Source organism: Ostrea edulis, chromosome 5, assembly GCF_947568905.1.
Source record: "Ostrea edulis chromosome 5, xbOstEdul1.1, whole genome shotgun sequence".
Taxonomy (NCBI): domain Eukaryota; kingdom Metazoa; phylum Mollusca; class Bivalvia; order Ostreida; family Ostreidae; genus Ostrea; species Ostrea edulis.
The window spans coordinates 39649420-39664405 of NC_079168.1; the positions used below are offsets into that span (position 1 = coordinate 39649420).

A 14986-nucleotide genomic window follows, 5' to 3' on the forward strand; every position below is an offset into this window, starting at 1 on the left:
AATCTTTAGAGATTGGCCTTCTACCGGTGTATGCCTGTGGTTGGTCTTGTACGTCGGGCTCGATTCATAGTACAAAATATTAACATTTCAAGTGATGAGAACCAAGTATTGGACCCAACTTTAAACAGAAGGGCAATTAGTAATCTTTTCAATAAATACTCCTTAAGATGTTTACATTGTTTTGTTTTTATAAAATTGTGCTGTTGTTCTTTCGTCAACGCATAGATTCGCAATGTAAGGTAAATTCCTGGGCGAAGGTGTAGAAGATGAAACGAAATCAATAAAATATTTTGTTTGTAATGCCACAATATTTATATCAATACACACCTGTAACGATGTTTATCAGGTAAATTCAATGCTAAACAAGATCCAAGGCACTATAGGCCAATCTTATTTTAAAGTGTAAGGTATCTTGGGGATTGAAATATGGCAAGAAGCAAAACTGCTTCAATTTCACACAGCACACTCTTCAGTGGCATACCGAACGCAGAGGATTGAACTATGACAAATCTTGGATTGGGTCTTCTCCTTTTTGCTATTTTCCATCCAGCTGTGGATGCAGATAGTGTTACAAGTGAGACTGAACTTATCCATGGAAATGTAACAAAACGGATCCCATTTCCGGAGGGGCGTCTACGGGCTCCTAATCCCGATATAACTGTGTTAAGTAACGACACGTAAGTACGATATTTCCCATTTCTCGTACCTACATGTACATCTAATTAGACAGCTTTTAACACGTACTCTTATCTTGTAATGCATGCTAATAGTTTTTAATGTATACACTTTACCTGCGCAGGATTTAAAGGAAAAACCCCAAAGCAAAGAATTCAAATGCATTATCTGAAATACTGTGGGGTGTTTCAATGTTTTTGTCCAAATTTCAATTACCAAAACAATTTTATCCTTTATATATGTATAAATTCTTTAAAAGCAATATCGAAATATTAGATAAGGAAATAAATCTTTTCTTCTTCTAATTAGCGTTTGTCTTTTTAAATTGACAATTCACAATAATGTGGTTTATTCAACTAATTTTTTTTTTTTTAAATTTATTGTTCAAATTTGTTTTCTTGACTTTCAAATTGTAATAGAAATGAAACTCAGTCTATATCTGCTAAAACGTCCAAGATCATATTGATTTACAAACCTGATTCGAAAATGAATTTGAAGTGCTGAACTAATATTTAGAGTACAAAATACTTGAATTCTTGTTCTGAAAAAATACAAAGTTGTGCTAACATTCCTAAATTGGTATGTCTTGGGGTGACCTCAGACTTTACTATGTAGAGTTCACTTACATGTATCTACAGCTACTAGGAATTTCCTCGAGGAGGGTTACTAGTGGTTTAGTGGCCACCAAAGGATCCCGGAAATTCTGCTTTAATGGAACGAATTCAACAAACATATATTACATGTACACACACAACTGTACATAGCATATTTTGCCTGTTGACCTTGACTTTGTTCGGGGAGGCTTTGACGGTTGTTTGTTAAACTTCTCCGCGCATGAATATATTGTAAATGAATTCGGTGTGGGCCCCTGTACACTGCATCGTTTTAAATATCGCATGCCATAGAAAACGTTCTCCAAGCAATATAATAATCCTATACATGTATATGATTGACGGGTAGACCCAGAATTCTGCAAGAGAAGGGGACAAAAATAGAGCGAGCCAAAACCCAGGAGCGAACTATGATATACCTGGGACATCAGTATGACCATTGAATAAACAAGAACTAGGCGAAACACGCGGGGATTGCTAGGATATTGGTTTGATAAGCTAGACCTATTAATGACCAACTCATGCCACGTGTATAACACTTTAAAAACACAGGAGGGTTACCGTTTAAATAATATTGATGATTACTTTTAAAATTATAATAAACAGGAAACAACCCCATAATTGAACAAAATATGTTTGTAAAGCATATATGCCCCCTATGATGCAAAATTGAAAAGGGTTATACACATGCATCATTTAATTGATAATAGTATCACCAATTCAAAATATTGAGCAGACAATATCTTTACATGTCAAGAGTGGATTGACCATGTAACCTAAAAATCAACAGGTATCATCTACTTTTTATGCTGTAACAGTGTACCAAGTTTGGTGTCAATCAAGTAATTAATCTTTTACATACAGGAAACAATATATTACTATGTTTAGTTTAACCCTTGACCATGTGACCTCAAAATCAATAGGGGTCATCTTCTCCTAAACATGTACCAGTGTACCAAGTTTGTTGTCTATCAAGCAAAAGGTTCTCAAGATATTGAATGGACAGTATATTCCTATGTCCAGTTTGACACGTGACCTTTGACCATGTGACCTCAAAATCAATAGGGGTCATCTTCCCCTGAAGATGTACCAGTGTACCAAGTTTGATTTCTGTCAAGCAAAGGGTTCTCAAGATATTGAAAGGACAGTATATCCCTATGTCCAGTTTGACCTTTGACCATGTGACCTAAAATTCTATAAGGACATCTTCTCCTGAAGATATACCAGTCAACCAGGTTTGATGTCTTCTAAAGATATTGAGCGGACAGTATATTCCTAGGGCCAGTTAGACACGTGACCATTGACCATGTGACCTCAAAATTTATAGGAGACATCTCCTGAAAATGTACCAGTGAACCAAGTTTGATTTCTGTCAAGCAAATGGTTCTAAAGATATTCAGCGGACAGTATAATCCTATGTCCAGTTTGACACGTGACCTTTAATCATGTGACTAAAAAATCAACAGGGGTCATATTCACCTGAAGATGTACCAGTGTACCAAGTTTGATGTCTGTCAAGCAAAGAGTTTTCAAGATATTGAGCGGACAGTATATTCCTATGTCCAGTTTGACTTGACCCTTGACCATGTGACCTCAAAATCAATAGGGTCATCTACTCCTTAGGATGTACCAGTGTACCAAGTTTGCTGTCTGTCAAGCAGAGTGCTCTCAAGATATTGAGCCGACAATGTCTTCCCTATGTCCAGAGTATATTGACCCTTGACATTTGGACTTGAAAAACAATAGGGGTCTTTTCTACTCATAACCAACCCACATATGAAATATCATTACGATCAAGTGAATGGTTCTCAAGATATTGAGCGGACACGTGATCTACCGACTGATAAACCGACAGGTGCAAAGCAATATGCCCCTCTTCTTTGAAGGAGGCATAAAAAGCGAGTATTCAAACGGAACATCCCTAAGGGGCATTTAAATAACGTTTTTGAAAAGAAAAAACCCAACGCTTTGCTGTCAATCAAAATGATGTAAATTATACATTTAAAAGTCCGAGTCAGCATGAAGAAACGTTTGAATTTCGGATGGTCTTCAAAGTGCAGTTGAGAGCAAAATAATCATTTGAATTGTTCAAAATTACCAGCATGATATAATATCTATCATTTAAAAAAACCCGATTAAGATATGAAAATGTCTTTAATTTTATGGACGAGTTTATTGTTATAATTACAGGGGTTGAAGGTAAGAAATACTAGATAACAAGTTTGAGTCTCTACATATAGTGAATATTCATTGAATCGATGTTAACTGCACAAATAATGAAAATAAATCAATATTTTAAAAATTATTTTTAGAATACCCAGTGGTATTACTTTGATATAATAATTTTTTTTTTCTTTGAATATTTGAAAAAGTTCCGCTCCTATGAGTACATTCTGTCCTTTGATTATTTCAGTAAACTCCAGTTATTTCCATGTCACACATTGCAGTCTATCCTTTGATTATTTAAGTAAACTCCAATTCATGTCACACATTACATTTTGGAACATCGTAACAGGTTACCAAATGATGCACGCATCCTTCCAACGATTGGTAATGGTCACATAGCTACAGTGGTTAAAACAGACACGATGTGCATGAATGGCCTTTACAACGGTTACGCCATCAAAACTCACAGAGCACAACTACCAGCCATATTGATTAGAAATGTCACGTTCGACAGCCGAGTCAGTTCCAACTACAGTATAGACTTCAAGAACGGTACGTAAAAGTGGTTATGATAACATAAATTCAATCGAACATCAATATACATGTATATGTAGCAATAATCATGTTTGTATCATGTAAATGTAGTTATGACCTATCATGATTACAAGAAATCTAATCGAACATCAATATAGCAATAACCACAATGTTTGTAGAACAACCGTATGAATAACATCTATGTATTTCCCCTACATCATGAATATCATTTACTATACGAATTTTTAACTTTTCACATAATGTGATATTGTCTAGTATATACAATATAACATAGTGTAAAATGGGTAAATTTGGCATCGGAAATATTTGGCGGATTTTGTTTAGCATTTTGAAAACTTAGCATTTTATCTTTAGCGCAATTTCAATAACAATTATATCATATATGAATAAAAATATTGGTGTTTTTAGTTGTAGCGAAATTTGTCATCCGCCAAAAAAACGACCACTTCCGGTGAGCCACTTGCATTTTCAATTTGCTTCGTTATAAAGCACATTACTTCACCAGGTATGTTTGTGGAGAGTCACACGGGACAGGGGTTTTCGGTAGTGTTGAAGATGTACGCCCATCGGTCACTTCCCCAGCTAATGGTGACGGAGGTATTCATACAAAACGATCAGAACAAGACGCTACAGGTTAACCTTAACAGTGGAACAGCAAATGTGACAGACTTCGACGATCTTGACAAAAAGCTTAGTGGGGATAGGACATCACCCTCAGAGGATGTTGGGTAAGTATTGTTCAATGTTGACATCGTTAGCGATGCTTTATGTATGGCACTATTCCCCACTATATACATATATATAACTTGATGGAGAGACACAAAAATAGTTTTACTTGCATCTTTACCAATTCTTACACAACTTCAAACCAAAAGTGATGTAAGAAATTGAGAAACGAAAATTTGATAAATTTCTGTAATTAAGTATTGGTCCTACAGGATATGTTACGGTTCAGTAAATAAGAATTGATTCTACAGGGTATTTTACGGTTCAGTAAATAAGAATTGGTCCTACAGGGTATTTTACGGTTCGGTAAAGTATTGGTCCTACAAGGTATGTTACGGTTCAGTAAATAAGTATTGATCCTATAGGGTATTTTACGGTTCAGTAAATAAAAATTGATCCCACAGGGTCTTTACGGTTCAGTAAATAAGTATTGGTCCTACGGGGTATTTTACGGTTCAGTAATTAAGTATTGGTCCTACAGGGTATTTTATGGAAGAGTTAAGGAGTTTGAGTATTCCTGGACTCAGACCCAGGACGTTACAATGGTTTATTCACGGATCCCCTCGGCTATCTCTGTCGATCCACAACATAGATTGGCAAGACTGTTTCTTCTAAGTGTTGACAGCAATCGACAAGTCGCCAGGGAACGCTTTACAGAAGGTGAGAGTACTATCATGTGTTAACAGTAAGGGTTATACATATATTTGTTAATAGTAAGGGTTATACATGTTTTTGTTAACAGTAAGGGTTATACATATATTTGTTAACAGTAAAGGTTATACATGTATCTGTTAACAGTAAAGGTTATACATGTATCTGTTAACAGTAAAGGTTATACATGTATTTGTTAACAGTAAAGGTTATACATGTATTTGTTAACAGTAAAGGTTATACATGTATTTGTTAACAGTAAAGGTTATACATGTATTTGTTAACAGTAAAGGTTATACATGTATTTGTTAACAGTAAAGGTTATACATGTATTTGTTAACAGTAAAGGTTATACATGTATTTGTTAACAGTAAAGGTTATACATGTATTTGTTAACAGTAAAGGTTATACATGTATTTGTTAACAGTAAAGTTATACATGTATTTTTTAACAGTAAAGGTTATACATGCATTTGTTAACAGTAAAGGTTATACATGTATTTGTTAACAGTAAGGGTTATACATGTATTTGTTAACAGTAAAGTTATACATGTATTTGTTAACAGTAAAGGTTATACATGTATTTGTTAACAGTAAGTGTTATACATGTATTTGTTAACAGTAAAGGTTATACATGTATTTGTTAACAGTAAGGGTTATACATCATGTATTTGTTAACAGTAACTGTTATACATGTATTTGTTAACAGTAAATGTTATACATGTTTTTTGTTAACAGTAAAGGTTATACATGTATTTGTTAACAGTAAAGGTTATACATGTATTTGTTAACAGTAAGGGTTATACATGTATTTGTTAACAGTAAGGGTTATACATGTATTTGTTAACAGTAAGGGTTATACATGTATTTGTTAACAGTAAAGATTATACATGTATTTGTTAACAGTAAAGGTTATACATGTATTTGTTAACAGTAAGGGTTATACATGTATTTGTTAACAGTAAAGGTTATACATGTTTTTGTTAACAGTAAAGGTTATACATGTATTTGTTAACAGTAAAGGTTATACATGTATTTGTTAACAGTAAAGGTTATACATGTATTTGTTAACAGTAAAGTTATACATGTATTTTTTAACAGTAAAGGTTATACATGTATTTGTTAACAGTAAGGGTTATACATGTATTTGTTAACAGTAAAGGTTATACATGTATTTGTTAACAGTAAAGGTTATACATGTATTTGTTAACAGTAAAGGTTACACATGTATTTGTTAACAGTAAAGGTTATACATGTATTTGTTAACAGTAAAGGTTATACATGTATTTGTTAACAGTAAGGGTTATACATGTATTTGTTAACAGTAAAGGTTATACATGTTTTTGTTAACAGTAAAGGTTATACATGTATTTGTTAACAGTAAGGGTTATACATGTATTTGTTAACAGTAAAGTTATACATGTATTTGTTAACAGTAAAGGTTATACATATATTTGTTAACAGTAAAGGTTATACATGTATTTGTTAACAGTAAAGGTTATACATGTATTTGTTAACAGTAAAGGTTATACATGTATTTGTTAACAGTAAGTGTTATACATGTATTTGTTAACAGTAAAGGTTATACATGTATTTGTTAACAGTAAGGGTTATACATGTATTTGTTAACAGTAAAGGTTATACATGTATTTGTTAACAGTAAAGGTTATACATGTATTTGTTAACAGTAAAGGTTATACATGTTTTTGTTAACAGTAAGTGTTATACATGTATTTGTTAACAGTAAGTGTTATACATATATTTGTTAATAGTAAGTGTTATACATGTATTTGTTAATAGTAAGTGTTATACATCATGTATTTGTTAACAGTAAAGGTTATACATGTTTTTTGTTAACAGTAAAGGTTATAAATGTTTTTGTTAACAGTAAGTGTTATACATGTTTTTGTTAACAGTAAAGGTTATACATATATTTGTTAACAGTAACTGTTATACATGTTTTTGTTAACAGTAACTGTTATACATGTATTTGTTAACAGTAAAGGTTATACATGTATTTGTTAACAGTAAGGGTTATACATGTATTTGTTAACAGTAAAGGTTATACCTGTTTTTGTTAACAGTAAGTGTTATACATGTTTTTGTTAACAGTAAAGGTTATACATATATTTGTTAACAGTAACTGTTATATATGTTTTTGTTAACAGTAAGTGTTATATATGCATATATTTGTTAATAGTAAGGGTTATACATGTATTTGTTAACAGTAAGGGTTATACATGTATTTGTTAATAGTAAAGGTTATACATGTATTTGTTAACAGTAAAGTTATACATGTATTTGTTAACAGTAAAGGTTATACATGTATTTGTTAACAGTAAGTGTTATACATGTATTTGTTAACAGTAAAGGTTATACATGTATTTGTTAACAGTAAGGGTTATACATCATGTATTTGTTAACAGTAAAGGTTATACATGTATTTGTTAACAGTAAGGGTTATACATGTTTTTTGTTAACAGTAAAGGTTATACATGTATTTGTTAACAGTAAAGGTTATACATGTATTTGTTAACAGTAAGGGTTATACATGTATTTGTTAACAGTAAGGGTTATACATGTATTTGTTAACAGTAAGGGTTATACATGTATTTGTTAACAGTAAAGATTATACATGTATTTGTTAACAGTAAAGGTTATACATGTATTTGTTAACAGTAAAGGTTATACATGTATTTGTTAACAGTAAGGGTTATACATGTATTTGTTAACAGTAAAGGTTATACATGTATTCGTTAATAGTAAAGGTTATACATGTATTTGTTAACAGTAAGTGTTATACATGTATTTGTTAACAGTAAGTGTTATACATGTATTTGTTAACAGTAAAGGTTATACATGTATTTGTTAACAGTAAGGGTTATACATGTATTTGTTAACAGTAAAGGTTATACATGTTTTTGTTAACAGTAAAGGTTATACATGTATTTGTTAACAGTAAAGGTTATACATGTATTTGTTAACAGTAAAGGTTATACATGTATTTGTTAACAGTAAAGTTATACATGTATTTTTTAACAGTAAAGGTTATACTGTATTTGTTAACAGTAAAGGTTACACATGTATTTGTTAACAGTAAAGGTTATACATGTATTTGTTAACAGTAAAGGTTATACATGTATTTGTTAACAGTAAGGGTTATACATGTATTTGTTAACAGTAAAGGTTATACATGTTTTTGTTAACAGTAAAGGTTATACATGTATTTGTTAACAGTAAGGGTTATACATGTATTTGTTAACAGTAAGGGTTATACATGTATTTGTTAACAGTAAAGGTTATACATGTATTTGTTAACAGTAAAGGTTATACATGTTTTTGTTAACAGTAAGTGTTATACATGTATTTGTTAACAGTAAGTGTTATACATATATTTGTTAATAGTAAGTGTTATACATGTATTTGTTAATAGTAAGTGTTATACATCATGTATTTGTTAACAGTAAAGGTTATACATGTTTTTTGTTAACAGTAAAGGTTATACATGTTTTTGTTAACAGTAAGTGTTATACATGTTTTTGTTAACAGTAAAGGTTATACATATATTTGTTAACAGTAACTGTTATACATGTTTTTGTTAACAGTAACTGTTATACATGTATTTGTTAACAGTAAAGGTTATACATGTATTTGTTAACAGTAAGGGTTATACATGTATTTGTTAACAGTAAAGGTTATACCTGTTTTTGTTAACAGTAAGTGTTATACATGTTTTTGTTAACAGTAAAGGTTATACATATATTTGTTAACAGTAACTGTTATATATGTTTTTGTTAACAGTAAGTGTTATATATGCATATATTTGTTAATAGTAAGGGTTATACATGTATTTGTTAACAGTAAGGGTTATACATGTATTTGTTAATAGTAAGGGTTATACATGTATTTGTTAATAGTAAAGGTTATACATGTATTTGTTAACAGTAAAGTTATACATGTATTTGTTAACAGTAATGGTTATACATGTATTTGTTAACAGTAAAGGTTATACATGTATTTGTTAACAGTAAAGGTTATACATGTTTTTGTTAACAGTAAGTGTTATACATGTTTTTGTTAACAGTAAAGGTTATACATATATTTGTTAACAGTAACTGTTATATATGTTTTTGTTAACAGTAAGGTTTATACATGTATTTGTTAACAGTAAGTGTTATGCATATATTTGTTAACAGTAACTGTTATACATGTTTTTGTTAACAGCAAGGGTTATACATGTATTTGTTAACAGTAAAGGCTTTACATGTATTTGTTAACAGTAAGGGTTATACATGCATTTGTTAACAGTAAGGGTTATACATGCATTTGTTGACAGTAAGGGAAATATTTATTAACTGCAAGGGGATATTTGATTACAGTGAGGGTAATATTTGTTAACGGAAAAGGTAATACCGGTATTTATCAACAATTCATCAATCTTTGCAAATTAGAGAGTATTCTATACGGGGACAAAATTAGAAAACAGCATGTACACATTTTGTGCATTGTGATACTTAATGTCTTTTTCAAGATAAAGCTCTTTTTATGATTGTTGTAGGTGTTGACCATTTTCTTAACAACACACTTGAATCTCAGCATGTACAATCTTGGCAGAATTTATGGAACAGCGGACGTATCGACGTAACAGGAAACGACAAACTCGCCACGTTGACATATTCTTCTCTTTATTACATACTCAGTTCTCTTCCCCTGTCGGAGAATCCAGATTTCATCGGCCTTTCTCCAGGGGATCTCGCACATGGACTAGCAAGTGGAATTACTGACTAACAAATGAGACACTATACACCGTTACTATGTCCGATATCAATTGTTATAATGTTAGCTGAGAAACGCTAAAAATAATACTGTATGATTATATTTAGATGTATAATGGACACGTGTTCTGGGACCAAGAAACCTGGATGTATCCGCCCATACAGCTATTCCACAGTCAGATTGGTAAAGCCATGATAAAGACCAGAGTCAGGACCTTAGACAACGCCAAACACCAGGCGATGATGAGGGATTTCAATGGCGCCATGTACCCCTGGGAGAGCGCATTCAGTGGTAAACTACAACAGATAGCCTGAGGCATCTGCGCCCAGTTTTCATGACGAGTTTTCATTATCATTTGTTAATTTTCTTCTTCTCTTTTTTGCAGGATATGACGTCACACCAATTCCACCATATTTTCAGTTTGAGAAGCATATAACAGGCGATATATCATTCGCCGTCAGACAATACATCTACCTGACACGTGACACACATTTCTTAATCCACGAACGAGGGAATGAAATGATAAGGGATATCGCAGAGTTCTGGGCATCACGTGCAGTCTTTAATAAAAGGACTGGTTTATATGAAATATATAGTATGTGTACTGCATCATTTCAATAATTATAATATATTACGTAATACCACTCTTTCGCACCACTCATGTTTTTTTTTTAAAGATGAGCGTTTACATACTAATACTGCAGTTGCTAGACTATTTAAATGTTTAAAGGAAAAACTAACAAGTTTAATGGTATTGCGAGCATGACAACTTGATTGGCTGTCGATCTGATAGAGAGTTTTTTCTTATATAACTACGAGTTATTTTATCTCAGTACCTTATTCTGTTCATACATCCTTCAAACATACATGTATCTGCATTAATAAATGTTACACGTATTGTTGTGGTTCGTTATTTCTAAACATTAAGAGCTTTTTGTTTCATGATGTTTAAATTTTACAATTTTTGCCACCAGTTTGCTCTGATTTCTGTTGTTTTCATCTTTAACTTCAAACGATCAACCATCACTATACAACCGATGATGATTATCAATGTCTTTGAATTGACAGATGTGATGCCACCGGATGAGGAACACCAACAAGTGAACAACTCGGTCTACACCAACACTGTGGCCAAGCTAAGCCTGGAGTTGCCAGAATTTATTGACGGTATTTTGGGCCAGCAGTCTAAGGCTCTCTATAAGGAGGTGGCCGACCGCCTGTACATTCCATTCAATGAAACAGGACAGTACCACCCAGAATACGATGGATACCCACTAGGTACGGTGCGTTTTCCCCCCTGCAATTTGATTTTATTGGTTGATCATACGTTCTGAACGGCTTCGTACTTTTAAGTATATTTTGTCAGTACTTCTTGGAACGTTGATATTATATTTCTATGTTATTTTGAAGGTGAAAAGGTCAAACAAGCTGACGTTGTATTGATGGGGTTTCCTCTGATGATAGCCATGCCCGAGGACGTGCGCAGAAACGATCTCCATATTTATGAAAATGTATTAATTTTTATATCTTGTAATATTTAGAAGTGTTTATCGTTCATTTTGCTATCGTTCCTTTTCCCCAATGATTTGGATGAAGAGAGGGGGTAACTATACATGTATTTGGAGGGAGAAAGACAGGGAAAGAGAGAGAGAGATGATGATGATAATATATGTGCTAATTTACAGGTGAAATTATGATAACTATGTCTATATTCTGATATATAGTTCCTGACCCAGAACATGATGTATATATAATTGCTAAAATACACAGCTGGTTGGAATTTGATTTCATGCTTTAGACCCCCCCCCCCCCCCCCCTGCAACCACTCTTCTTGTCTGGTTCATAGCTTGGAGATACATCAGAAACTCAGACTCGGCATAAATGTTGCTGAATGCCACATGGTTTATCATGACTTTGATTCAAGGTCATTTAGTCAAGGTCACAGTTTTGATTTTTTTTACCATACGAATAATATTGTATTGCGGAGGCATTAGAATCATATACTTGTCGCTAAAATTGCTTATGACCAGATGGTGTGTAAGTACAATGTCCTAAATTCATTTCGACAATGTCAAGGTTATTGTTAAAACGGATTTTGAATCGTTGTATGGGTACAACTTTGCTGTGGGTATACATTGAAATATCATACTTAGCGGGATTTTTGCTTACATTGAATAGCCAGACGATGTTTCTTGACACTAAAACAAAAGTTATTTGGCCGAGGTTTAGGATAAAAATAAGATTTCAAATAGTCAGGCTATAAGTTTGTAACAGAAAGACATTAGTAATACATACTTGGCTCAAAGTTTACTGAAGACAATTTTGGGGGGCCTAAACCAAGATCAGTTTAATGTGTCTTAACCCTACATCAAAATCATTTACTAAATGTCAAGGTAATTTTTATGTGTCTTAACCCTACATCAAGATCATTTACTAAATGTCAAGGTCACTTAAATGTGTCGCAACCTTGCATCAATATCATTTACTAAACGTCAAGGTCACTTAGATGTGTCTTAACCCTACATCAAGATCATTTACAAAATGTCAAGGTCACTTTAATGTGTCGCAACCTTACATCAAGGAACTTTATTAAATGTCACGGTCACTTTGATGTATCATGACCTATATCAAGATAATATAGTAAAAGATCACGATAATTAGTAAGAGGCGACTAAATGGGGCGGTCCTTCAGATGAGACCGCAAAAACCGAGGTCCCGTGTTACAGCAGGTGTGGCACGATAAAGTTCCATCCCTGCTCAATGGCCATAAGCGCCGAGCATAGGCCTAAATTTTGCAGCTCTTCACCGGCAGTGGTGACGTCTCCATATGAGTGAAATATTCTCGAGAGGGACGTTAAACAATATTCAATCAATCAATCACGATAATTAGAATCATAGTCTATTGCGTAACTTTGTGATGAATACCCCTCAGTTTGGATGAATCCCGCTGGGTATTAGTCCCATAAGGATCTATTTAAGTTTTTTCAGTATCTTGATATTTCAGGCAACACCGTCCGGACCTGCAATGACTTGGGGAATGTTTGCTATAGGTTATCTTGAGCTCAATAACACCTCTGATGCGGCCAGATTATTTGAGAAACAAGAAGGAAATGTTGCCACTCCTTTTAATGTAAGTGTTATTGTGACGTAGATATTTTGTAAATATTTCAGACTATTTAGGAATGTTCTATATTTCGTCTATAATGCGCTTGCTTGAGTGTTATGCAACAATCGGATCAAATTCGTCCTTTTCCGTAACCGGCAATGCGGTCACGGAAATAGCCGAGTAGTTACGATTGTGCTATGCATTAGTTAATGTTACTTAATTGATGAAGATGTTCGGCCCTTTATCCTATATAACTTCGATGGATGAAAAGTTATGCTAATAATTACAGATATTTTGCCGCTTTTCCTTGAAAAAAAAAAAGCGTCTGATACTAACCTCTATCACTATTTAAATGCTTTGCATCTGTGAGGACAACATCTGAATTTACAGGTGTGGACAGAAAACGCTGATGGTACAGGAGCCGTCAACTTTATCACAGGGATGGGAGGATTTCTACAGTCTCTGTTGTTCGGTTATGGTGGATTCCGGATTTATCCGGAAAGAATCGATTTCCACGGACGTCTTCCGCCTTCCACCACGTGCTTCAACATCACTGGAGTGGATTATCTAGGCGGATCTTTAGACTTCTCTTTCACAGATGATACAACCACTGTTAAACTAACAAAAGAAGCGAAACACTCAATGAATCTGAAATACGAGGAAAAAACTGTTCCCTTGATACTTAACAAACAACACGTGTTTAAGTCGAAGCCAGCTTCACTACAACCCGATTTTCCACCACTTCCAACCAGAAGTACAGTCACTTCCGGTACTAAAAAGGCCACAAATGTGGCTAAACATACGTCGTCTTCATCGGTTTCAGTATTGGCGCTGACTCTTATGACTATATCTCGATATATGTTTTTGTAGGATTTAAACGGGTGCAAGTAACGTGCTGATCTTGGAGCATGCCGGAACATGTTATAACAAAAATTAAAGGAGCAGTTATCGTTTATGAATTATTACCCCCCAGCAATAACTTATCAGGATCACAACAGAAACTAGGGTTGACACAAAAGTCGTGGGAAATGATAACCCTATATATTTTTCATGAATAATCATATTACTTAATACCGAGGTGTTATTATTGTTCCATTAATTTAACATTGAACATTACATTTTAGCATGAATGGATTTTGAAAACAAGATAATTTAAATGGGAAAATTGTCTATTAAAATTATTCAGAAATACAAGATCTATTCACCCCCCCCCCACCCCCGGAAGCATGATAGGGATGAAAGGATTTACATGTACATGTAGGTATATATAGGAAAAAGGCAAAACAACAACTTTAACGATAAAATGCTTATATTCATGCACTGCATTGTTATATTCAATTTATCAGCTTAGAATGATACAATTAAATATCAGTTAATTCAATTAATTATTTGAATATACTTCATAATCATGCTTGGAATATTGAATGCACTTAACATAGCTACATGTACATCTAGGCAGATATACACAAGATCGCGATTTTAGAAGTATAAATGTGTTATATACTGTAGATTTGTAAATCATAGTTGTTTGTGATGTTTGAATTATTTATGCTAAAATTGAAATATCTAGATTCACTCTCTGTCTTATGACAGTTAATTGATCATATGATGTTTGACTTGGATAAACGGTTGATATGTATTTCTAACAAATATCTAAAACTGTGTTGAATAAAATTTATAATGCAAATTTTCATAACACATAATTTCGATAGATATAATTA

At 33.1% G+C, this 14986-nt stretch overlaps 1 protein-coding gene across 2 annotated transcripts; it reads left to right on the forward strand.

Annotated features, from left to right (window-relative positions):
* The first annotated feature begins 501 nt into the window (after positions 1-501).
* On the forward strand, positions 502-14958 carry LOC125651491 (protein-glucosylgalactosylhydroxylysine glucosidase-like). 2 transcript variants are annotated; one of them, XM_048880112.2, is made up of 11 exons: positions 502-677; positions 3802-4004; positions 4513-4735; positions 5215-5393; positions 9942-10150; positions 10267-10450; positions 10545-10754; positions 11228-11437; positions 11570-11670; positions 13164-13289; positions 13656-14958. In XM_048880112.2, exons 1-11 carry the CDS (start codon positions 502-504, stop codon positions 14133-14135), a joined length of 2301 nt encoding a protein of 766 aa, XP_048736069.2. In that variant the 3' UTR covers positions 14136-14958. The 2 variants fall into 2 exon arrangements, with proteins under 2 accessions (XP_048736069.2, XP_048736070.2); XM_048880113.2 differs by lacking the exon at positions 502-677 and having other exon boundaries at positions 3580-4004; positions 4416-4735.
* Positions 14959-14986: the final 28 nt, after the last annotated feature.

What these genes read in the sequence shown, in the direction of transcription:
- LOC125651491 (XM_048880112.2), top strand. Translation starts at nt 502, where the DNA reads ATGACAAATCTTGGATTGGGTCTTCTCCTTTTTGCTATTTTCCATCCA. An exon ending in TCACCCTCAGAGGATGTTGG is followed by an intron (nt 4,736 to 5,214) that starts GTAAGTATTGTT and finishes TTGGTCCTACAG; the next exon opens with GGTATTTTATGGAAGAGTTA. An exon ending in ATACGATGGATACCCACTAG is followed by an intron (nt 11,438 to 11,569) that starts GTACGGTGCGTT and finishes GTTATTTTGAAG; the next exon opens with GTGAAAAGGTCAAACAAGCT.